This window comes from Tamandua tetradactyla, chromosome 7, assembly GCF_023851605.1.
Source record: "Tamandua tetradactyla isolate mTamTet1 chromosome 7, mTamTet1.pri, whole genome shotgun sequence".
In the NCBI taxonomy this organism is placed as follows: domain Eukaryota; kingdom Metazoa; phylum Chordata; class Mammalia; order Pilosa; family Myrmecophagidae; genus Tamandua; species Tamandua tetradactyla.
In genome coordinates, this window is record NC_135333.1 from 18747731 (window position 1) to 18773655 (window position 25925).

General features: G+C 37.2%; 1 protein-coding gene across 1 annotated transcript in view; it reads right to left on the reverse strand.

Moving 5' to 3' along the window:
• The window catches only part of LOC143690374 (kinesin-like protein KIF28P), a 187815-nt gene extending 162110 nt beyond the window's left edge, over positions 1-25705 (reverse strand). Inside the window, 4 exon segments of the mRNA XM_077168175.1 lie at positions 4295-4336; positions 22332-22535; positions 24686-24880; positions 25649-25705. Coding sequence (XP_077024290.1) covers positions 4295-4336; positions 22332-22535; positions 24686-24880; positions 25649-25705 — 498 coding nt within the window.
• Between the last annotated feature and the right edge of the window lie 220 nt (positions 25706-25925).

Below are 25925 nucleotides of genomic sequence, written 5' to 3' on the forward strand. Positions count from 1 at the left end.
ATTCCCTTTTTTAAAAGCCATTCCGTTTATGGTATATTGCATTCCAGCAGCTAGCAAACTAGAACACTGCCCCATCCCCTAAGTTTTTATATGTTGTGTTTTCATTTTCATTTTCCTCAAGATATTTACTGATTTTCTTGTAATTTCTTCCTTGACCCACTGGTTGTTTAGGAGTGTATTGTTTTGCCTCCATATATTTGTGAAATTTCCAGCCTTCCACCTGTTATTGATTTTCACCTTCATTCCATTATGATCCAAGAAAGTGCTTTGCATAATTTCAATCTATTAAAATTCAGACTTGCTTTATGATACAACATGTGGTCTAACCTGGAGAATGATCCATGAGCATTTGAGAAAAATGTGTATCCTGCTGTTATGGGATGTAATGTTCTGCAAAAGTCTGTTAATCTAGTTCATTTATTTTATTATTCAAAATCTGTTTCCTTATTGATCCTCTGTCTAGATGTTCTATCCATTGATGAGAGCAATGTACTGAAGTCTCCAACTATTATTTTAGAGGTGTCTACTCTTTTCAGTGTTGTCAGTGTGTGCTATGTATTTGGGGTACTCTAGCTCAGTGCATAAATATTTTTGATTGTTTTGTCTTCTTGATGAATTGTTCCTTTTATCAATACATAGTGTCCTTCTTTGTTTCATTTAACTGTTTTACATTTGAAGTCTATGTGTCTGATATTAGTAGCTACCCCCACTCTTTACTGACTATTGTTTGCATGAAATATCTTTTTCCTAATCTTTCACTCTCAATCAGTTTTTGTCCTTGGGTCTAAAGTGAATCTCTTGTTGATAGCATATAGATGGGTCCTGTTATTTAACCTATTCTGCCAGTCTATGTCTTTTGACTGGAGAGTTTAGTCCATTAACACTTAATGTAATTACTGTGAAGGCGGTACTTTCATGCATCATTTTGTCTTTTGGATTTTATGTGTCATATCTAATATTTTTCTTTTTTTTACCAATATAGATAGCCTTCATTCCTACACTCTTCTCTAGACTTCTCTTGCCTGCCTTTTCTTATCAGTCTCTAGAGCTTCTGTTAGCATTTCTTGTAGAGCCAGTCTCTTAGTCACAAACTCTTTCACAGACCATTTGTCTGAAAATATTTTAAACTCTCCCTCACTTTTGAAGGACAGTTTTGCTAGATGTAGAATTCTTGGTTGGCAGTTTTTCTCTTTCAGTGGCTTGAATATATTATATCACCTCCATGGTTTCTGCTGAGAAATCCGCACATAGTCTTAGCAAGCTTCCCTTGTATGGGATGGATTATTTTTCTCTTGCTGCTTTTAGAATTAGTTGTCTTTAACTTTTGACAATCTAATTAGTAAGTATCTTGGAGTAAGTCTATGCAGATCTGTTCTGTTTAGGGTATGATGTACTTCTTGGATCTGTAATTTTATGTCTTTTATAAGAAATGGGAAGTTTTCAGTGATAATTTCCTCCACTATTCTTTCTGCCCCTTTTCACTTCTCTTCTCCTTCTGGGACACCCATAAACACATATTCATGTGCTTCATGCTGTCATTTAATTCCTTGTGACCCTGCTCATATTTTTCCTCTCTTTTCCCATCTGTTCTTTTTTGTGTGTGTAGGATTTCAGATGTCCTCTCCTCTAGTTCACTAATCCTTTCTTCTGCCCCTTCAAATCTGCTGTTGTAAGTCTCCATTGTGTTTTTCATCTCTTCTATTGTGATCTTCATTCCCATAAGTTCTGCTGTTTATTTTTTCAACTTTTGAATTCTTCTTTATGGCCGCCCAATATCTTCTTCATATCTTTCATCTCTTTTACCATATCTTCCCTCAACTCATTGATTTTATTCTTTACTTGATCTGGCATGTTTGATTGAACATTAATTAGCTGTTTCAACTCCTGTTTCTCATGTGAAGTGTTAATTTGTTCCTTTGACTAGGCCATTTCTTCATGTCTCCTAATATGATGTGTAATTTTTTGTTGGTGTCTCAGCTGGTGTCCTTGATTAGTTCATTCTGGAGGTCATTTTATTTCTTTTACCTAGGGTTTTCTTGTGGGTTGGTTCTCTATCTGGTTTTTGGCATTCAGTTCAACTTATTCAAGACTTCTAGCTATATGGAAACTTTCTGAGGAGGATCTCTCCAGATATGATCGACCCAATCAGATTTTCCCCAGACAAGGCAGGCCCAAGTGTCAGGATGAGGGTGTAATCAATTTAAAGTTTTCCTAAGGTGAGACCCAGCACGTTGTCTGACTTTACCGTGGAACCTCTTGACTCTGTGCTTTTCCTATCCTGCCCAGCAGGTGACACATGTCAGCGTGTAACTCCCCACCAGCATAAAGTGGTACTGTTTGTTTAATTCTCAGCTGCCAAGTGTGTGGTGGTTGAGACAGAGGCTGAGGTTGAAGGCAAGCTTAAATCGTATCTAATTCCCAGCCCCAGGGGTCTGAATTCTGTGAAGGAGGGCTGCCACTTGAGCTGGACCCTCTCCCCTCTTTTCTTGCGGAAGATGTGCCATTTACAGAATTATCTTCTTCACCTGACTTGTTACTTTCTCCCTCAGACCCATCTTAACTCCTCCCTTGCCTGGGTCAGTGCTGATAAGTGAAAATGCCTGAGGCTTTCTCTAGTGAGCTACTTAGAATATTTTTTAAAAAGAAAAAAAATGAAATATCCTTTTTCAGAGCCAGTTCCCAGCCCCAAGGTTTGCCAGTCAAGAGCTGGAGTTGGTACCCACTTCTGTAATGGGGCACAGCCCTTTCCTGGCATTCTGAGCTTGGCCAATTCCAGAAGCCTCCGTTTTTTGTTTTTTTCTTCCACCAGCCCTGTCTCCTCACTGCTGGGAGAAAACTCAGAGTTACTTTCCTGCTATCTCTGGATTTATCTCTGTGCAGGGTTTATAGTCAACTTATTCATTAAAACTGCAATTAGAGCTTGGTTGAGCTACCTTCCCTTATTCCTAGTAGAGTCTGCTTCTTTTTCACACCAGGAAGTGTCACCAGCAGCCAGTGCAAGAGGGTGTCAGTCTCTGCTTAACTTACAGTTCCGTGCTGTGATCTTGGCCCTTCCACCCATTCCAGACTGGTGTACAATGTCTGTCCAGTCACACATATCCCCAAACAGTTGTTCTAGACTGTTCCTAGCTATTTCCAGCTGCTCTAGAGAACTAACTAAATTCTACACCTCCCTAAGCCACCATCTTGCCCTGCCTCCCTAACTGTTTCTTACACTGCTTTAGCTGTCTGCAAGCTGCTTCTTCATGCAGGGCAAGTTTAAGGTGACCCAGATTAGAGTTTCCTGGATTAGTCTTTCAAGCTGCCAGTGGAAAAACTGGCGCAGACATATAAGCTCCTTAGTATGTACATAGAGGTTACTGTGCTGCCTCTGGAACAGAGTCAGGGATCCACAGTGGGAGTGCAGGCTGCCTCCACACCATGGTTCAGGGGGCTTGGGGGAAGGGTCAGCAAAAGGGCATGAGCATCGCACACTGTTTCCAAAGCTGTGTTTTCCTGATTTGGCACTCGCCCAGTTACTGCACCCTTTTAACCATTTTCCGGAATACTAAGAAAGATGGCTCTGCCAGTTTTGATAGTTATTCAAAGATTCTGCAGGGTTACAGCACTCTAGCACATCTTAAATCGTCATCTTGGTTGATTGAAAGCCCCACCACCTGTTTTTATAGTCTCCATGCTAAGAATGTTTTTTATCTTTTTATATGTGGGTGAGAAAAAAATCAAAAGAAAAACATTTTGTATTTCACACGTGAAAATGTCACTATCCATAAATAAGTTTTATTGGGACACAGTCACATGTTTGCAAATTATCTAAGGCTGCTTTTGTGCAATGATGCAGAGTAGAATAGTTGCAACAGACTATGTGGCCCTAAAATATTTTAGGGCCTAAAATATTTTAGGCTTTACAAAGCATAAAATATTTACTGTCTGGCCTTTCACAGAAAAAGCTTGCCAACCCCTGTCCAGCAGCATGCTGACCAAAGTCAGTTGCTTTAGGACAGGCAGAGAATCTGATATTTGTGCTGGACCTTGAAGTTTAGTGGTTCTTTAAGGTCAGAGAAAAACAGGAAGTTGTGCCAGCCAGAAAAAGCATAGTTGGATGAACGAATGACACATTCTGGGAATGAGGAATAGTCTATGCGGTTGAAGCATGGACTGTGTGGAGACAAGGATATAAAATGAAGCTGGAGAGGTAGGTACAGTCTAAAAGAGCTCTTACTCTATCTGTTAGGATAATTGATGAGGAGTGGTGAGTCACTCAGATTTATGCATCAGAAAATATAATCACCATTACCTGTTCACTGTAATGTGAACTTTCCAGCATACTGAATGTAACCTGCATAGAATAGAAAAGAAGATAAAGTAAATAAAGATCCTTTTGAAACAACTATCTTTGGGGGAAAATAAGGTGATATATAAACAATGCAAATGCCCAACAGGAGAAAAATTAAGTATTGTAAAGCTCAATATGTAATATGAAGTTCTCAAATAATTTATTATTATTTTTTAACATGGGCAGGCACCGGGAAATGAACCTGGGTCCCCAGCATGTCAGGCAAGAACTCTGCCTACTGAGCCGCCATGGCCCACCCTCAAATAATTTTAATGATGTAAAACAGGTGCAATTGAGATAAATTAAGAGCAGATACAAAAAGAAAACCCAAACTATCCCACTCCCCCTATCCCCCCCCCCATTCTTGACCCCTAGAATTGGTATGGTGAGCTTTTACTGTCGATGAAAGAATATTAAAGTATTACTGTTAACTTTAGTCCATAGTTTGCATTAGGCACATTTCCCCCCATATATCCCTCTATTATTAATTCCTTGTAATAGTGAATATATTTAGTGAATAGTCATATATTTGTTCTAGCTCATTGAAAGAACCTTTTTATATTTGTACTGTTAATCACAGTCATTGTTCACCACAAGTTTTATTATGTTACACATTTCCATGTAATCTCCAGTTTTCATTCTGGTGATGTGCATGACTAAATTTCCCTTTTCATTTTTTAGCTCCTCATTTATTTCTTTCAGCAATGTTTTGTAGGTTTCAGTGTCTAAGTCCTTCACCTCCTTAGGATTTTTATTCCTACATGTTTTATTCTTTTACAAGCTATTGTGAATGGGATTATTTATTTAATTTCAAGAGGCATTGGTCTTTTTGGAGAAAACTTAAGCCTAAAAAGATAAATATCATCTGATTATCAAAGGGCTATGCTTATTATTGTGATCTTGAAAAATATAGAAAACTACAAAGAAGACATGAAAGTTCTTTAATTCCATTATGAGAGGTAACCAGTATAAACATAAACGTATATCCCTCCATTTTTCCTGCAGTCACTCATTTATATATGCAGCAGTGTTAATCTCTGCATTCATAGTTACTTAAATATGTGAGGGAGACTGTTTGTTTATAAATATTATAAATATTATTAGATATCAATATTAAATACTAGAAATATGAAATGTTTTATATCCTACTCTAAAAATTTCACATTATCCATGAGCATTATGTAAGTATTAAATATTTTTAAATTTTGTTTTGTTGTATGATACCCATAGATTGACTCTGTTACTTGCTACTGTGCTTTGATTTTTTTTTTTTTTTTTGGTAACAGTTTATAAAGTACCACTACTTGGTGGAACACAGTGATTTAATACAATAAAAAGCTATTTTTTATTTAAAAAACAGATATGAAACAGAATATATAATATATACATGTATATATACACACACAGTCTCAATTGGGAACAGAAAAGGTCGCTATTTATTGCTCATGCCTAAATACTGAAACGTAGAGAAAAAAGACTCGTCTTCACCTTACCATGCTTTTGGAACATTGCTTGGCAAGCTAATTTCTCCACAGCAAGAGACTGGAGGAATCTTCTCTTGCAAAACTGAATGACTCTAATCTAAAGGAAAGATCTTAAGATCCTGACATTTTCTAACTAGCAGCAGCATGTCTTATATTTAAAAATAAACAAATGCCCAAGGATTAGCATCCATGTATGTCTGCAATATGGAAGCAGGACGAACAAACAAGTAGAGAATATGAATTCAGAGAAAACAGTGTAGAGGATAGAAGACATTTTTAAAAGCCCTATAATGAATCACTTCAGAGAAATAAAGAATGGTATCCATGAAAAAACAGTATGCTATCAGGGATCAAAAGTGTTTGGAAATCTAAACGCAAAAATGATAGACAAAATAAAAAGTTAATATAAGGGTTATAAAATACAGTTCAGGGAATCATCCAGAATGTAGAATTTAAAACACCAAGAGAGCCAAGATGGTGGCTTAGTGTAAGGTGTGGAATTTCATTCGTCCTCCAGAACACCTACTAAATAACCAGGAACAGTACAGAACAGCTCCTGGGGCCACATCAGTGACTGGACACACAGCGTACCCCAGTCTGGACCAGCTGGACCAGCTGTGAGCCCCCCCAGAACCGTGAGTTCCCCAAGCCGCAGCAGCCAGTGCCCCACCCCACAGGCTGTTCCCAGAGGGGAAAGGAAAGAGACTTTACCAGCAGCAGGGGCTGAGCGCAAGTAAGCTTCAAGTCTGGAATTAATTCACAAATTCTGACTACTAAAAATAGGCCCCCAGCTCAGTAGAACCTGGTCAAAATGGAGGTCACTGATTTTTGCCTCGGTGCTAAGGGGACAGGGTTGAGAGAGAAAGAGAAAAGAAAAAAAAAAAAAAAAAAGAAACAGATATTTTTGTACCTGTGTTTCTACAGAGGCTTGGCTACCCTTGGATATAGTGGCAGGGTTTCTCAGGCTGCAACTGCCCCAGGCATAGGCAGAAACAAGCTTTTTAGAGAGCTTGTCTGAAGCCAGTGCCTTCCCCAGGGGAGGGGTGAGACCCAACTCAGGTGGAATCCCTCCCTAAGGAATTCGGATCCCAGGGCTTGGTAATTTGAAAAAAAAATTAATAAAACCAGCCTACAACCTCTCCTCTATCTCCACCATGTCCCCAGCAGGGAGAATCTGCCAAATTAAAGGTACTGCATCATCTTATGCTGGTGGGACGTGCAAGCAGACAAGTGCCACATACTTGGCAAGAAAAACAGAGTCCAGAGACTTCACAGGAAAGTCTTTCAACCTGCTGGGTCTCATCTTCAGGGAAAACTGATGCAGGTGATTCTTTCCTCCTAACAGGAGGCCAGTTTGGTCTGGGAAAATCCGGCTGGGGTCTATAATACTTAAGTAGACCCTCCTAAGGGTGAGGGGTGGGGGGCAGAAAAGCACCATACAGGCAGGGCAAGAAACAAGAAAACAAGAACTGAAAAATTCTCCTCTGTTAACAAAACCTAAGCTAGTGGTCCAGAAAAAGCTGAACTGAATGTCAAAGAACAGACAGATAACAATTTCATCCAGCAAGAAAACCCTAGGTAAAAGAAGTGAAAACAATCTCCAAAATAAGCTAATTAAGGTAATTAAATGCCTAGATGCCAGGAAAAAATAGCAAATCACACTAGGAAAATTGAAGATATTGCCCAATCAAAGGAACAAACCAGCAATTCAAATGAGATACAGGAGTTGAAGCAATTAATTCAGAATGTATGAACAGACATGGAAAACCTCATCAAAAATGAAATCATGAATTGAGGGAGGATATAAAGAAAGTAAGGAATGAACAAAAAGAAGAAATTGAAAGTTGAAAAAACAAATCACAGAACATATGGGAACAAAAGGTACAGTAGAAGAAATGAAAAAACAATGGAAACATATAATGTTAGATTTCGAGAGGCAGAAGATAGGATTAGTGAACTGGAGGATGGAACATCTGAAATTTGACAAGCAAAAGAAAATATAGGGGGAAAATGAAAAAAAAATGAGCAGGGGCTCAGGGAATTGAATGACAATATGAAGCGCACGAATATACATGTTGTGGGTGTCCCAGAAGGAGAAGAGAAGGGAAAAGGAGGGGAAAAACTAATGGAGGAAATTATCACTGAAAATTTCCCAACTCTTATGAAAAACTTAAAATGACAGATCCAAGAAGTGCAGCATAACCCAAAGAGAATAGATCCAAATAGACGTACTCCAAGACACTTACTAATCAGAACGTCGGAGGTCAAAGAGAAAGAGAAAATCTTGAAAGCAGCAAGAGAAAAACAATTCATCACCTACAAGGGAAGCCCAATAAGACTGTGCATAGATTTCTCAGCAGAAACTATGGAGGTGAGAAGACAGTGGGATGATATATTTCAATTATCATCTGCCAACCAAGAATTCTGTATCCAGCAAAATTGTCCTTCAAAAATGAGGGAGAAATTAAAACATTTGCAGATAATAATTCACTGAGAGGATTTGTGACCAAGAGACTGGCTCTGCAAGAAATACTAAAGGGAGCACTAGAGTCAGATACGAAAAGACAGAAGAGAGAGGTGTGGAGAAGAGTGTAGAAAGGAAGACTATCAGTAAAGGTAAAAAGAAGAAAAATTTGATATGACATATAAAATCCAAAAGGCAAAATGGTAGAAGAAAGTACTGTCCATACAGCAATAACACTAAATGTTAATGGATTAAACTCCCCAATCAAAAGGCAGAGACTGGCAAAATGGATTAAAAAACAGGATGCATCTATATGCTGTCCACAGGAAACACATCTTAGACCCAAGGATAAACATAGGTTGAAAGTGCAAAGTTGGGAAAAGATATTTCATGCAAATAACAATCAGAAAAGAGCAGGGGTAGCTATACTAATATCCAACAAATTAGATTTCAAATGCAAAACAGTTAAAAGAGACAAAGAAGGACACTGTCAATGAAGAAATTACAAAAGAAATCAGTAAATATCTCAAGGCAAATGAAAATGAAAACAACATATCAAAACTTATGGGATGCAGCAAAGGCAGTGCTAAGAGTGAAATTTATTGCCCTAAATGCCTATATCAAAAAAGAAGAAAAGGCAAAATGGAGTAATTAACTGTCCACTTGGAAGAACTATAGAAAGAACAGGAAATTAACCCCAAAGCAAGCAAAGGGAAAGAAATAATGAAGATTAGAGCAGAAAGAAATGAAATTGAGAATATGAAAACAGTTGAGAAAATCAACAAAACCAGAAGCTGGTTCTATGAGAAAATCAATAAGATTGATGGACCCTTAGTAAGGTTGACAAAAAGAAGAAGAGAGAGGTTGCAAATAAATAAGATCAGAAATGGAAGAGGAGACATAACCACTAACCCCACAGAAATAAAGGAAGTAATGACAGGATACTATGAACAACTTTATGCTATTAAACATGATAATGTAAATGAAATGCACAACTTTCTAGAAAGGCATGAACAACCAACTTTGACTCGAGAAGAAATAGACGACCTCAACAAACCAATCACAAGTAAAGAAATTAAATCAGTCATTAAGAAGCTCCCCAAAAAGAAAAGTCCAGGACCAGATGGCTTCACATGTGAATTCTACCAAACATTCCAGAAAGAATTAGTACCAATCCTGCTCAAACTCCTCAAAAAAATTGAGGAGGAGGTAAAGCTACCTAACTCATTCTATGAAGCCAATATCACCCTCATACCAAAGCCAGATAAAGGTATTACAAAAAAAGAAAACTACAGACCAATCTCTCTAATGAATATAGATGCAAAAATCCTCAACAAAATTCTAGCAAATCGAATCCAGCAACACGTTTAATGAATTATACATTATGACCAAGTAGGATTCATTCCAGGTATGCAAGGATGGTTCAACATAAGAAAATCAATTAATGTAATACACCATATCAACAAATCAAAGCAGAAAAGCCACATGATTATCTCAATTGATGCATAAAAGGCATTTGACAAAATTCAACATCCTTTCCTGTTGAAAACACTTCAAAGGATAGGAATAGAAGGGCGCTTCCTCAAAATGATAAAAGGAATATATGAAAAACCCAGAGCTAAAAATTGAGTTTTTCCCTCAATGGGGAAAAACTGAAAACTTAGCGCCTAAGATCAGGGAGAAGACAAGGATGTCTACTATCACCACTGTTATTCAACATTGTGTTGGAAGTCCTAGCCAGAGCAATTAGACAAGAAAAAGAAATACAGGGCATTAAAATTGGAAAGGAAGAAGTAAAGCTCTCAGTGTTTGCAGAAGATATGATACCATATGTCAAAAACCCAAAAAATCCACAGCAAAACTATTAGAGCTAATAAATGAGTACAGCAAAGTGGCAGGTTACAAGATCAACACTCAAAAATCTGTAGTGTTTCTATACACTAGTAATGAACAATCTGAGGGGGAAATCAAGAAAAAAATTCCATTTACAACTGCAACCAAAAGAATAAAATATTTAGGAATAAATTTAACTAAAGAGACAAAAGACCTATACAAAGAAAACTACAAGAAATTGTTGAAAGAAATCACAGAAGACCTAAATAGATGGAAGGGCATACTGCGTTCATGGAGTGGAAGACTAAATATAGTTAAGATGTCATTCTACCTAAACTGATTAAAAGGTTCAACGCAATACCAATAAAAATCCCAACAACTTACTTTTCAGAAATAGAAAAACCAATAAGCAAATTTATCTGGAAGGACAGGGTGCCCCGAATAGCTAAAAGTATCCTGAGAAAAAAAATGAAGTCGGAAGTCTCACACTACCTGACTTTAAGGCATATTATGAAGCTATAGTGGTCAGAACAGCATGTTACTGGCACAAAGATAGATATACTGACTAATGGAATCAAGTAGAGTGTTCAGATAATAGACCCTCTCATCTATGGACAATTGATCTTTGATAAGGCAGTCAAGCCAACTCACCTGGGACAGAACAGTCTCTTCAATAAATGGTGCCTAGAGAACTGGATATCCTTATGCAGAAGAATGAAAGAGGACCCATATCTCACACCCTATACAAAAATTAAATCAAAATGAATCAAAGACCTAAACATTAGATCTAAGACCATAAAACTGTTAGAAGAAAATGTAGAGAAATATCTTCTAAATCTTATACTAGGCAGCAGTTTCCTAGACCTTATACCCAAAGCAAGAGCATTGAAGAAAGAAAGAAAGAAATGGGAACTCCTCAAAATTAAACACTTTTGCATATCAAAGAACTTTGTCAAGAAAGTAAAAAGACATCCTACACAATGGGAAACAATATTTGGAAACAATATATCAGATAAAGGTCTAGTATCCAGAATTTATAAAGAGATTGTTCAACTCAACAACAAAAAGACAGACAACCCAATTACAAAATGGTAAAAAGACTTGAACAGACACTTCTCAGAAAAGGAAATACAAATGGCCAAAAGACACATGAAGAGATGCTCACCTTCCCTGGCTATTCGAAAAATGCAAATCAAAACCACAATGAGATATCATCTCACACCCACCAGAATGGCCATTATCAATAAAACAGAAAATGACAAATGCTGGAGAGGATGTGGAGAAAGAGGCACATTTATCCACTGTTGGTGGGAATGTCAAATGGTACAACTGCTGTGGAAGGCAGTTTGGCAGTTCCTCAGAAAGCTAAATATAGAATTGCCATATTACCCGGTAATACCATTGCTAGGTATCTACTCAGAGGACATGAGGGCAACGACACAAATGGACATTTGCACACCAATGTTTATAGCAGCATTACTTACAACTGCAAAGAGATGGAAACAGCCAAAATGTCCATCAACAGAAAAGTGGCTAAACAAACTGTGGTATATACATACTATGGAATATTATGCAGCTTTAAGACAGAATAAACTTATGAAGTATGTAACAACATGAATGGACCTTGAGGACATTATGCTGAGTGAGATTAGCCAAAAACAAAAGGACAAATATTGTATGGTCTCACTGATATGAACTGACATCAGCAAATAAACTTGGAGAATTTCGCTGGTAACAGAGACCACCAGGAGATAGAAATAGGGTAAGATATTGGTAATTGGAATGAAGGGATACAGATTGTGCAACAGGACTGAATATAAAAACTCAGAAATGGACAGCACAATACTACCTAACTGTGATACAATTATGTTAAAACACTGAATGAAGCTGAATGTGAGAATGATAGAGAGAGGAGGGCTGGGGCATAAATGAAATCAGAAAGAAAGATAGATAATAAAGACTGAGATGGTATAATCTAGGAATGCCTAGAATGTATAATGATAGTGACTAAATGCACAAATTTTAAAAATGTTTTTCCACGAGGAAGAACAAACGAATGTCATTAATGCAGGGTGCTGAAAATAGAGGGTAATTAATATTTTAAAATTTTACCTTATATGTGAGACTAAAGCAAAAAATGTTTATTTGGTACAAAATTTATATTTTGACTAGTGCATTTCCTAATATAACTTATGTAGACAGCTTAATTGAACACCATATGTACATGGAACCTTGAGTAGGACATAAGATTTTGTTGGTTTGTCTAGAGTGATGCCCCGATAAATCCCAGAGTGATTTGAACAGTGAATAAAAAAGTATTTGCAAAGTTCCCTTCAGAGAATGATGAGAAAGGGGGAAAATTCAACTTCCCCAAGTTGAATTCTTGATATTTTCACAAGCAGTGTGGACAATCAAAGCTATAGGCTATGCCCCCAATCTTGGGGTTTGTTCATATGAAATTTAACCCCACAAAGGATAGGTCAAGCCTACTTAAAATTAAGCTTAAGAGTCGCCCCTAACAGAACTTCTATTGTTGCTCAGATGTGGCCTCTCTCTCCAGCCAACACAACAAGCAAACTCACCACCCTCCCCCTGTCTACATGGGACATGACTCCTAGGGGCGTGAACCTTCCTGGCGACGTGGGACAGAAATCTTGGAATGAGCTGAGACTCAGCATCAGGGAATTAAGAAAACCTTCTCGATCAAAAGGGGGAAGAGCAAAATGAGACAAAATAAAGTGGCAATTATTGAGAGATTCCAAACAGAGTGGAGAGGTTATCCTGGAGGTTATTCTTACACATTAAATACATATCACCTTGTTAGTCAAGATGTAGTGGAGAGGCTGGAGGGAAGTGCCTGAAAATGTGGAGCTGTGTTCCAGTAGCCATGTTTCTTGAAGATGATTGTATAATGACAGAGCTTTCACAATGTGACTGTGTGATTGTGAAAACCTTGTGGCTGATGCTCCTTTTATCTACCTTATCAACAGATGAGTAAAACATATGGAATAAAGATGAATAATAGGGGGAACGAATGTTAAAATAAATTTAGAGTGAAATGCTGGTGATCGGAGAGGGAAAGGGGTGGGGGGTATGGTATGTATGAATTTTTTTCTGTTTTCTTTATTTTTTTTCTGAATAGATGCAAATGTTCCAAGAAATGATCATGATGATGAATATGCAACTATGTGGTGATATTGTGAATTACTGATTATATATGTAGATCGGAATGATCAAAATTTACAAATGTTTGTGGTGTTTTTTGGTATTTAAAAAAAAGTTAAAAAAAAAAAACACACCAAAAAATGAACAATAGAAAGTAAAAGATAATACAATTAGAAGACTTTTACAGGAGGTCCACAATTCAACTAAGAGGAGATTCAGAAAGGGAAAGCAGAAAACACAGAGGGAAGAAAATTATAAAAGAAATGAGATGTTTCCCCAGAATTAAAGAACAGGAATCTCCAGACACTGAGTGTTCCATGTGATGTATGAAGAAGGACTCACACACATCAGAGCATCAGTGATAAAGAGAGGATCTTAAAGGGTGCTAGAGAGAAACCAACAATCAGAAAAATGTCACATGCAAAGGAATGGGAATTTTCCATCTGCGATCTCAGAAGTTAGAAGATAATGCAATAATGTCTTCACTATTCTGAGAGAACTAGAATTCTATTCCACGTGAACTTCAATCAAGTGTGGAGGTAAGAAGGTGTTATCAACTATGCAAGGATGCAAGAAATGTTCTCTTTTCTGAGAAAGTTGTAGCAAAGAGAGAGTAATACAGAAAGAGAAATACACTGGTTCTAGCGGTCAGGAGAACCAACAGAGAAGAATGTTGAAGTAAAGTTCCATAATGACAGTTGTGTAGGAGACCTGGAAAACCACTACTCTAGATTATAGTCGGAAATGAAAACTCCTCCTGAAGAAGATTTAGGAAAAATAATGGGACTGAAAAGTTTAGGTAAATGCCTCAGCAGGCAGAGTTCTCGCCTGTGATACTGGAGACCCTGGTTCTCCGGTGCCTGCCCATGCAAAAAAAAAAAAAAAAAAGTTTAGGTAAATGGAAAATATTAATATGCATGTGACAATGATTTGGAGCATTTAGAAAAGCATACAGACAACTATAAAATCAGACATAAAAAATAAGATATAGTAAGGATGCATGTGTCCCCTAGCTCAGCAGGAACTAATATTTGCACAACTAAAATGTTAAACACTATTGATTTAACTAAATGTTGTACTATGACTATGCAGGGGGTATGTGGAAAAAATCGTATGTATGGTAGGGCTGTTAGTATGGCAGAGTTAAATGCTCTTTTACAATGATGAGAAGATAATTGATAATGTCCAAAATGGCTTTTTAAGAAGAGAAAAATCAGCATTATGTATAAATATGGATGTAGATATGAGGAGAAACAGCTAAGGTGGAAGGGGAAGCCGAGGTATGAGCAGGAGATTGGAAAGGAGACTGATGGTTTCCATGATAAAAATTCGTACCATTTGAATTCTTTAACAGCTTTATTGAGATATAATTCACACACAATTTAGTCAACCTATTTAAAGCGTACAAGCCAGTGGTTTTCATATTTTATGCAGCTGTACTCTGCCATCACCACCATGTAGAGCATTTTTGTTCTCCCCAGAAGAAAGCCATCGGCACTCAGTTCCCTTCTCTACCTTTTCCCCACCTTGGCTCCCTGCACCTTCCTAGAACTCCTGCACCAGCACTAGGCAACCACTGATTTACCATCTCTATATTTAGATCTGCTTGTTCATGAAAGGTGATCTTTTGTGTCTGGCTTCTTTCACTTAGTGTAATATTTTTCAGGTTCATCCATGTTGTAGCATGTATCAGATGCTACATTCATTTTTTATTGTTGAATAATATTCCATTGTACGAATATATCACATTTTATTCATCCATTGTTCAGATGATGGCCATTTGTGCTTCCACTTTTTGGCTATTGTAAATAATGCTGCTACGGACTATTCATATATAAGTTTTTGTGTGGATGTTTGTTCTTCTTTCTCTTTGAGTTTTCAAACTAGTATTACTTTGAAAACATTTAAATTAAAGAAAAATAGGAAAGAAATATATTGAAATGTTAATAGTAGTTACACTGGGTGATAGAATTATGAGTAATTTTTATTCTCTCACTTGAATGCATTACTTTTAAAACCAGAAAAAAAATAAAGTGTTGCACTGAAATTTCATATCACAAATTTAACCTCTGCCATTTAGAAGAAGCAGAAACACAGACTGTGCTTATAGGTATTTGTCCACAGTTTATTGTCATTTTTATAAAGCTAATTATGCTAATGGTTCCTCTCTATTTTTAAGTGTTACCAGTCTTCAGTGAATCTGAAATTTAGTCTTAGAACTTCTATGCTAAGTAAGGAAGAAACTATATTGAGTCAGATTAGAAACTAAAAGACATTATTTAGAAATAAAAAAATAAATTCTTAAGGTAAAAACACACAAATAATCTCGATAGAAGAGGCCAGCAAAGGAAATCATAAAATTGCATCAGCTAAGGTTTTGTGCCCTAAACCTCAATAGTAATCCCTTGTTAATATCGGTAACTAAGGTGTCTATCTTTATGATATACAAAGTGCCTTTAAAAAATATTTCCTTGAGCTTGCCTCCATAAAACCAGAAAAGAAAAAAAAAAAACCTCAACATTTTATTAGCTGCAACATATTTTTTTATTAATTAAAAAAATTAACTAACACAACATTTAGAAATCCTTCCATTCTACATATGCAATCAGTAATTCTTAATATCATCACATAGATGTATGATCATCATTTCTTAGTACATATGCATCGATTTAGAAAAAGAAATAGCAAGACAACAGAAAAAGAAATAAAATGATAATATAGAGAAAAAATAAAAATAAAAATAAAAAATACAAAAATATATAAGAAAAAAAAAAACAACCATAGCTCAGATGCAGCTTCATTCAGTGTTTTAACATAATTACATTACAATTAGGTAGTATTGTGCTGTCCATTTATTTTTAGAAATCATACCATTCTACATATGCAATCAGTAATTCTTAACATCATCACTTAGATGCATGATCATCGTTTCTTAGTACATTTGTATCGGTTTAGAAGAACTAGCAATACAACCGAAAAAGATATAGAATGTTAATATAGAGAAAAAAAATAAAAGTAATAATAGTAAGAACAAAACAAAACAAAACAAAACAAAACAAAAACCTATAGCTCGGATGCAGCTTCATTCAGTGTTTTAACATGATTACTTTACAATTAGGTATTATTGTGCTGTCCATTTTTGAGTTTTTGTATCTAGTCCTATTGCACAGTCTGTATCCCATCAGCTCCAATTACCCATTATCTTACCCTGTTTCTAACTCCTGCTGAACTCTGTTACCAATGACATATTCCAAGTTTATTCTCGAGTGTCGATTCACATCATTGGGACCATACAGTATTTGTCTTTTAGTTTTTGGCTAGACTCACTCAGCATAATGTTCTCTAGGTCCATCCATGTTATTACATGCTTCATAAGTTTATTCTGTCTTAAAGCTGCATAATATTCCATCGTATGTATATACCACAGTTTGTTTAGCCACTCGTCTGTTGATGGACATTTTGGCTGTTTCCATCTCTTTGCAATTGTAAATAACGCTGCTATAAACATTGGTGTGCAAATGTCCGTTTGAGTTTTTGCCCTTAATTCCTTTGAGTAGATTCCCAGCAATGGTATTGCTGGGTCGTATGGCAATTCTATATTCAGCTTTTTGAGGAACCACCAAACAGCCTTCCACAGTGCTTGCACCATTTGACATTCCCACCAACAGTGGATAAGTGTGCCTCTTTCACCGCATCCTCTCCAGCACTTGTCATTTTCTGTTTTGTTGATAATGGCCATTCTGGTGGGTGTGAGATGATATCTCATTGTGGTTTTGATTTGCATTTCTCTAATGGCCAGGGACATTGAGCATCTCTTCATGTGCCTTTTGGCCATTTGTATTTCCTCCTCTGAGAGGTGTCTATTCAAGTCTTTTTCCCATTCTGTAATTGGGTTGTCTGTCTTTTTGTTGTTGAGTTGAACAATCTCTTTATAAATTCTGGATACTAGATCTTTATCTGATATGTCGTTTCCAAATATTGTTTCCCATTGTGTAGGCTGTCTTTCTACTTTCTTGATGAAGTTCTTTGATGCACAGAAGTGTTTAATTTTGAGGAGTTCCCATTTATTTATTTCCTTCTTCAGTGCTCTTGCTTTAGGTTTAAGGTCCATAAAACTGCCTCCAATTGTAAGATTCATAAGATATCTCCCTACATTTTCCTCTAACTGTTTTATGGTCTTAGACCTAATGTTTAGATCTTTGATCCATTTTGAGTTAACTTTTGTGTAGGGTGTGAGATATGGATCTTCTTTCATTCTTTTGCATATGGATATCCAGTTCTCTGGACACCATTTATTGAAGAGACTGTTCTGACCCAGGTGAGTTGGCTTGACTGTCTTATCAAAGATCAAATGTCCATAGATGAGAGGGTCTATATCTGAGCACTCTATTCGATTCCATTGGTCGATATATCTATCTTTATGCCAATACCATGCTGTTTTGACCACTGTGGCTTCATAATATGCCTTAAAGTCAGGCAGTGCAAGACCTCCAGCTTCGTTTTTTTTTTCCTCAAGATGTTTTTAGCAATTTGGGGCACCCTGCCCTTCCAGATAAATTTGCTTATTGGTTTTTCTATTTCTGAAAAATAAGTTGTTGGGATTTTGATTGGTATTGCATTGAATCTGTAAATCAATTTAGGTAGGATTGACATCTTAACTATATTTAGTCTTCCAATCCATGAACACGGTATGCCCTTCCATCTATTTAGGTCTTCTGTGATTTCTTTTAGCAGTTTTTTGTAGTTTTCTTTATATAGGTTTTTTGTCTCTTTAGTTAAATTTATTCCTAGGTATTTTATTCTTTTAGTTGCAATTGTAAATGGGATTCGTTTCTTGATTTCCCCCTCCGCTTGTTCATTGCTAGTGTATAGAAATGCTACAGATTTTTGAATGTTGATCTTGAAACCTGCTACTTTGCTGTACTCATTTATTAGCTCTAGTAGTTTTGTTGTGGATTTTTCCGGGTTTTCGACGTATAGTATCATATCATCTGCAAACAGTGATAGTTTTACTTCTTCCTTTCCTATTTTGATGCCTTGTATTTCTTTTTCTTGTCTAATTCCTCTGGCTAGAACCTCCAACACAATGTTGAATAATAGTGGTGATAGTGGACATCCTTGTCTTGTTCCTGATCTTAGGGGGAAAGTTTTCAATTTTTCCCCATTGAGGATGATATTAGCTGTGGGTTTTTCATATATTCCCTCTATCATTTTAAGGAAGTTCCCTTGTATTCCTATCCTTTGAAATGTTTTCAACAGGAAAGTATGTTGAATCTTGTCAAATGCCTTCTCTGCATCAATTGAGATGATCATGTGATTTTTCTGCTTTGATTTGTTGATATGGTGTATTACATTAATTGATTTTCTTATGTTGAACCATCCTTGCATACCTGGGATGAATCCTACTTGGTCATGATGTATAATTCTTTTAATGTGTTGTTGGATATGATTTGCTAGAATTTTATTGAGGATTTTTGCATCTATATTCATTAGAGAGATTGGCCTGTAGTTTTCTTTTTTTGTAATATCTTTGCCTGGTTTTGGTATGAGGGTGATGTTGGCTTCATAGAATGAATTAGGTAGTTTTCCCTCCACTTCGATTTTTTTGAAGAGTTTGAGGAGAGTTGGTACTAATTCTTTCTGGAATGTTTGATAGAATTCAGATGTGAAGCCGTCTGGTCCTGGACTTTTCTTTTTAGGAAGCTTTTGAATGACTAATTCAATTTCTTTACTTGTGATTGGTTTGTTGAGGTCATCTATGTCTTCTTGAGTCAAAGTTGGTTGTTCATGTCTTTCCAGGAACCCATCCATTTCCTCTAAATTGTTGTATTTATTAGTATAAAGTTGTTCATAGTATCCTGTTATTACCTCCTTTATTTCTGTGAGGTCAGTAGTTATGTCTCCTCTTCCATTTCTGATCTTATTTATTTGCATCCCCTCTCTTCTTCTTTTTGTCAGTCTTGCTAAGGGCCCATCAATCTTATTGATTTTCTCATAGAACCAACTTCTGGACTTATTGATTTTCTCTATTGTTTTCATGTTTTCAATTTCATTTATTTCTGCTCTAATCTTTGTTATTTCTTTCCTTTTGCTTGCTTTGGGATTAGTTTGCTGTTCTTTCTCCAGTTCTTCCAAATGGATAGTTAATTCCTGCATTTTTGCCTTTTCTTCTTTTCTGATATAGGCATTTAGGGCAATAAATTTCCCTCTTAGCACTGCCTTTGCTGCATCCCATAAGTTTTGATATGTTGTGTTTTCATTTTCATTCGCCTCGAGGTATTTGCTAATTTCTCTAGCAATTTCTTCTTTGACCCAGTCGTTGTTTAGGAGTGTGTTGTTGAGCCTCCACGTATTTGTGAATTTTCTGGCACTCCGCCTATTATTGATTTCCAACTTCATTCCTTTATGATCCAAGAAAGTGCTGTGTATGATCTCAATCTTTTTAAATTTGTTAAGACTTGCTTTGTGACCCAGCATATGGTCTATCTTTGAGAATGATCCATGAGCACTTGAGAAAAAGGTGTATCCTGCTGTTGTGGGATGTAATGTCCTATAAATGTCTGTTAAGTCTAGCTCATTTATAGTAATATTCAGATTCTCTATTTCTTTATTGATCCTCTGTCTAGATGTTCTGTCCATTGATGAGAGTGGTGAATTGAAGTCTCCAACTATTATGGTATATGAGTCTATTTCCCTTTTCAGTGTTTGCAGTGTATTCCTCACGTATTTTGGGGCATTCTGGTTCGGTGCGTAAATATTTATGATTGTTATGTCTTCTTGTTTAATTGTTCCTTTTATTAGTATATAGTGTCCTTCTTTGTCTCTTTTAACTGCTTTACATTTGAAGTCTAATTTGTTGGATATCAGTGTAGCCACTCCTGCTCTTTTCTGGTTGTTATTTGCATGAAATATCTTTTCCCAACCTTTCACTTTCAACCTATGTTTATCTTTGGGTCCAAGATGTGTTTCCTGTAGACAGCATATAGAAGGATCCTGTTTTTTAATCCATTCTGCCAATCTATGTCTTTTGATTGGGGAATTCAGTCCATTGACATTTAGTGTTATTACTGTTTGGATAATATTTTCCTCTAACATTTTGCCTTTTGTATTATATATATCATATCTGACTTTCCTTCTTTCTACACTCTTCTCCATACCTCTCTCTTCTGTCTTTTTGTATCTGACTCTAGTGCTCCCTTTAGTATTTCTTGCAGAGCTGGTCTCTTGGTCACAAATTCTCTCAGTGACTTTTTGTCTGAGAATGTTTTAATTTCCCCCTCATTTTTGAAGGATAATTTTGCTGGATATAGGAGTCTTGGTTGGCAGTTTTTCTCTTTTAGTAATTTAAATATATCATCCCACTGTCTTCTAGCTTCCATGGTTTCTACTGAGAAATCTACACATAGTCTTATTGGGTTTCCCTTGTATGTGATGGTTTGTTTTTCTCTTGCTGCTTTCAAGATCCTCTCTTTCTCTTTGACCTCTGACATTCTAACTAGTAAGTGTCTTGGAGAACGCCTATTTGGGTCTAATCTCTTTGGGGTGCGCTGCACTTCTTGGATCTGTAATTTTAGGTCTTTCATAAGAGTTGGGAAATTTTCAGTGATAATTTCTTCCATTAGTTTTTCTCCTCCTTTTCCCTTCTCTTCTCCTTCTGGGACACCCACAACACGTATATTTGTGTGCTTCATATTGTCCTTGAGTTCCCTGATACCCTGTTCAAATTTTTCCATTCTTTTCCCAATAGTTTCTGTTTCTTTTTGGAATTCAGATGTTCCATCCTCCAAATCACTAATTCTATCTTCTGTCTCTTTAAATCTATCATTGTAGGTATTCATTGTTTTTTCCATCTTTTCTACTTTATCCTTCACTTCCATAAGTTCTGTGATTTGTTTTTTCAGTTTTTCTATTTCTTCTTTATGTTCAGCCCATGTCCTCTTCATGTCCTCCCTCAATTTATCGATTTCGTTTTTGAAGAGGTTTTCCATTTCTGTTCGTATATTCAGCATTAGTTGTCTCAGCTCTTGTATCTCATTTGAACTATTGGTTTGTTCCTTTGACTGGGCCATATTCTCAATCTTCTGAGCGTGGACAGTTATCTTCTGCTGCTGGCGTCTGGGCATTTAGTCAGATTTCCCTCGGTGTCGAACCCAACAAGGTTGTAAGATTTTTCTGTGAAATCTCTGTGTTCTGTTTTTCTTATCCTGCCCAGTAGGTGGCGCTCGTGGCACATGTTTGTCTGCGGGTCCCACCAGTAAAAGGTACTGTGGGTCCTTTAACTTTGGAAAACTCTTGCCGTCCGGGAGGTTCGTTAGCTGAAGCGTCTTGGAAGAGTGCCAGCTGGCCCGGGGTCCGAACGCGGGGAGGGTTGCTGGCCGCAGCAGCCCGGGAAAGCACCCGTCCGAATTTCCTAGTTGGCCCGCGGCGCCAAGCTTGGCGGGAGGGCACCAGCCACAGCGGCCCGCCCAGGAGAGTGCACGTTCCCGGGGAGTCACGGGTTTGGAAGGGGCCCCCCCCCGTTGCCGTTCTCCGCGGCCTGGGGATTTCCGATCCAATCCTCTCAGTTGTTCTGGGGGGCCGCGTGTGGTGTGGGCGCCAGCCGCCGCGGTTTGAGGGGACCGCCTGTCCAATTCTCCCAGCTGGCCCGGGGAGGGGGAAGGGAGTGACTCCGGCTTCTTGCCACCCCGCCCGGTGAAGCCCGCGCCCCTCGGCGATCTCACCAGAGCGGGTTCTCTCAGCCAGCCAGCCATTCCAGGATGGGGTACGCTGTCTTTTTTATCTCTGTCGTGGCTTTGGGAGCTGTTCTGTATTGTTTCTACTCCCCTAGTAGCTGTCCTGGAGGAGAAACTAAGATCCGCGCGTCTTACTAAGCCGCCATCTTCTCCGGAAGTCTCAACATCCGTCTGCAACATATTTTTAAATCATAAATATTTTGGTATGGAACATTAATATTATCCTAAGACAGAGATACTGATAATTCCCAGTAGGCGGGTAGGAGGTTAAAATGAAAAAGTACAGTTCCTCCAAGAAAGGATTCTAGAATAACACATACCTGGCACTCTTGATTTTTCTCCTAGTTCTCAATTGCTTGAAAGAGCTCTTCACACACATTTGGAATGATTCCCTTGTTTGCACCAAATCCAATCATGGAATAGCTTTTTCCAGAGCCAGTCTGACCATAGGCCAGGAGAATAGAGTTATAGCACTGCCAGGCGCTGTCCAGAATTCCCTTGCCAAGATCGTGGAAAACATCTCTCTGGAAAGAAGATCGCCAATGTCGGGTTCAGCACAGGCCAGTGGGATAAAGAGTTTTTGTTCCCTTTTTTTTCACAGTATTCCTAAAATCTAATTACTGGTTTTAATAAATTCCACCTTAATTCATGTCCTATAGACCTACTTTTGCTTTCTTAGAGCCAGTGGAATAAAATTGGAAACTAAAAAGGGATTTACTTTATCCTAATGTCAAGCTGGAAAACTACCTGATTATTTACATACATGGATCACAGAGTGTACATATCGCAAACTAGCTAATATCCATTAATAATCAATTTGTGTCTTTTACAGCCTTGCCAAAATCTGGGCTATGCCTTTAAAATTAAGGAATGAGACAGGAACTTCACAAGGACTAAAGACCAGTCAGAGGATCTCTATTCATCCCCTTATTCTTTAACCTTAACAATAACATCACAAAGTACCCAACCTACTTTTAGCCCTCTACTGGTGAGCTCTTTTTTTCCCCCCTTCACAGTGAGCTCCACTGATTCTGGAGCATTTCTGCAACACATGTGTGTGTATACATATCCCTCCCCATGTTTTTAAGTGGAAGAGAGATTTTTTCCCACAGTTATTTCAAAGAGGGGATGTAGTCTGGCTCCGTTTTTCCTTTTTTCTCTTTTTTAAGAGTACAGTTCTATTTTTAAAAAATTTTTTATTGTGAAAAATATATATACAGAAAAGCTAATTTCAAAATACATTTTTAAAAAGTAGTTACATAACAAATTTCAGCATTTGGTATGGGTTACAGTTCCACTATTTTTCGTTTTTTCTTCTAGCTGCTCCAAGAAAACATGTGTTTTTAATGTCCTTAATATTTTATGGATTAAAAACTTGAAATAACTAATATGGAATTTTATTAAGTAAATGAAATATTAGGTAGAGAATAGAATCAATGCCTCAATTTTATTAGCTATACATTTTTTCTGTAGTTTTCTAGAATTCAGTACTACAAACATTTTCCTACATTATAGTATATGAAAGAATAATTCTGCAGGCTCTTCAAAGGTGGGCAAGAAAAGCTCATTTCAGGGTAGAAGGAGAAGCCATTAACAAAGTTAAACAGATTTCTTGCAGCCTTTAAAAAATATCTTTATTGAAGTAACAATAATATTCATTAAATTCACCCATTTTAAGTTTACAATTTGTTTTGCCAAATAGTTTCAGCCATGTGACCACCATCAAACAGAATATAGAATTTAAAAAATCATCTCAAAAAGTTCCCATGTGCTAATTTGTAGTCAATCCCCTCTTCCCACCTTCAACCCTTGACAGCCAGATTTACTTTCTTGGAGAAGCAAAATATAACTGACCTGAATGTCATTTCATTTTCAAAGCATGTCAGTACATAGGTAAGTCAACTGATTTGGGTGTCTAGAAATAATTCAGGTAATACCTGTATTTTTGAACCTCACATTAAGCATGAAAAAAACACAAATTTAAAATAGAGACAAACTCTTATATGGAGGCATATACTGAAACATACTTTCATAAAAAATTATTGAACCATTACACTGTGAACACTTCATCAAACAAAGCTGTCATTAAAATTGTTTTCTATGTTCTGAATGTCATGTGAATATGGTGGAAAGGGGATGTTTAGTCATGTATGTTACCAGAAGGAAAGTTGGAGGTTAAAACATGGGAATGTTTAATACAATAAATCTTGTGGTAGACAGTGTCCATGATTAACAGCACAAATATTAGAAAGTTCTTTCATGAACTAGAATAAATGTATGACACTATTAGAAGGAGTTGATAATGGGTTTATGGGGGAAAATGTACCTACTTCAAACTAGATATAATTAACAGTAATAATTTAATATTCTCTCATCAACAGTAACAAATGTACGACACCAAAACTATGGGTCAATAATAGTGGGGATAAGGGGAATGGGAGGGTTTGGGATTTCTTTTTGTTTATTTATTTTCTGGAGTAATGTAAGTGTTCTGAAATTGATCATGGGGTTGTATGCACAACTATGTGATGATACTGTGAGCCAAAACTGTATACTTTAGTTTCTATAATGTGTATACCTCAAAAAAACTGCATTAAAAACACACACATACACACACACAGAGACAAATTGGGAAAAAAAGTGATAGAAAAAAATGTGTTTTAAAGCACTTTACCTGGCCTGCAAATTTTCTGCTAGGATCAGCTGAAATGAGCACACCATCTTTATCCTTTTGAAATCCACTGTGAGACCAATATGCCCGGTCAAACATAAATGTCTGCACATACTCTGGATTCTTGGGGTCTTGTACAGTCGTGGTGGTATTGGAATGCATGGAAATCACGCATTTGCTTCCAGAATTCTTCTCTCTCTATAGTCAAATTACAAATTCATGGTCAATCATTGTCATTTTTCTTTGTCCTCCAAGTTAATTGTTTTGCAAGTCTTTATACCTAAGTAAGAAATTAAACCAGGAACTCATCATTAATTTTGTTCCCTAACTGTGTCATTTTAACAGCTATTATGAGAAGTAGTTGCTCTTACACTCCTTCAGACTTTTTGACCACGTGGCTGTAGTCATATCGACTTTCTGAGAATAACCTGCTATCTAACACCCAACTCTAATACTAATACCAGTAATAATAGCAGAGAAATTAACTTCTGGCATGACAGCATGAGAAACTCTGCAAATCTGGTCCCCAGTGAAACTAGTGGAAATTATTAAAAATAAAAACAGAAACAATCATTAAAATCCTCTGGAAATGGTCCTAAGGGCATACACCGAATAAAGAAACATCTACTCAAGAAAATCTACAGAAGTTCAGTAAGAGAGGTAAGAGTCTGTGATGCCTGAACAAAGACGCCTCCAACCTTCTGCCCCGCAGCAGTCCACTCCAAACTGCTGTAGACAAAAAGACAACACTACCACTTCCCCAAAGTTCCATCCAGAAGGCTTTCTTCCTGGGGAGAGCAGAATGTCAGCATGTCTTATCTCACTCCCAGCTACCTGTTGCTGAGGCTATGTCCCAAGTGCGTGTGGGGGAGACATGGGGGATCCCTCTTTTGTCCAGTCGTGTCATGGGACAATGGCTCTACCTTTAGGAGAGGCCTATTGAGAATAACGGGGCCCTGATCACACTTGCCTCAGCTCACGAGGTGGTAGGTCCACACCAGGAGAGGCAAGCCTCCTATCCATGAGCACACCCTAGAAAAGTCATGTTATAATCCTGATCCATTTGTGGAGGCAGCCTTTTCTTTTAATCCTATTCAGTGCTGTATATTGGAAACCTGATTAGATTATCTCCATGGAGATGTGACTTGCCCAATTGTGGGTGTTAACCTTTCATTAAAGAGATGTGACTCCACCCATTCCAGGTGAGTCTTGATTAGTTTACTGGAGTCCTTTAACAGAGGAA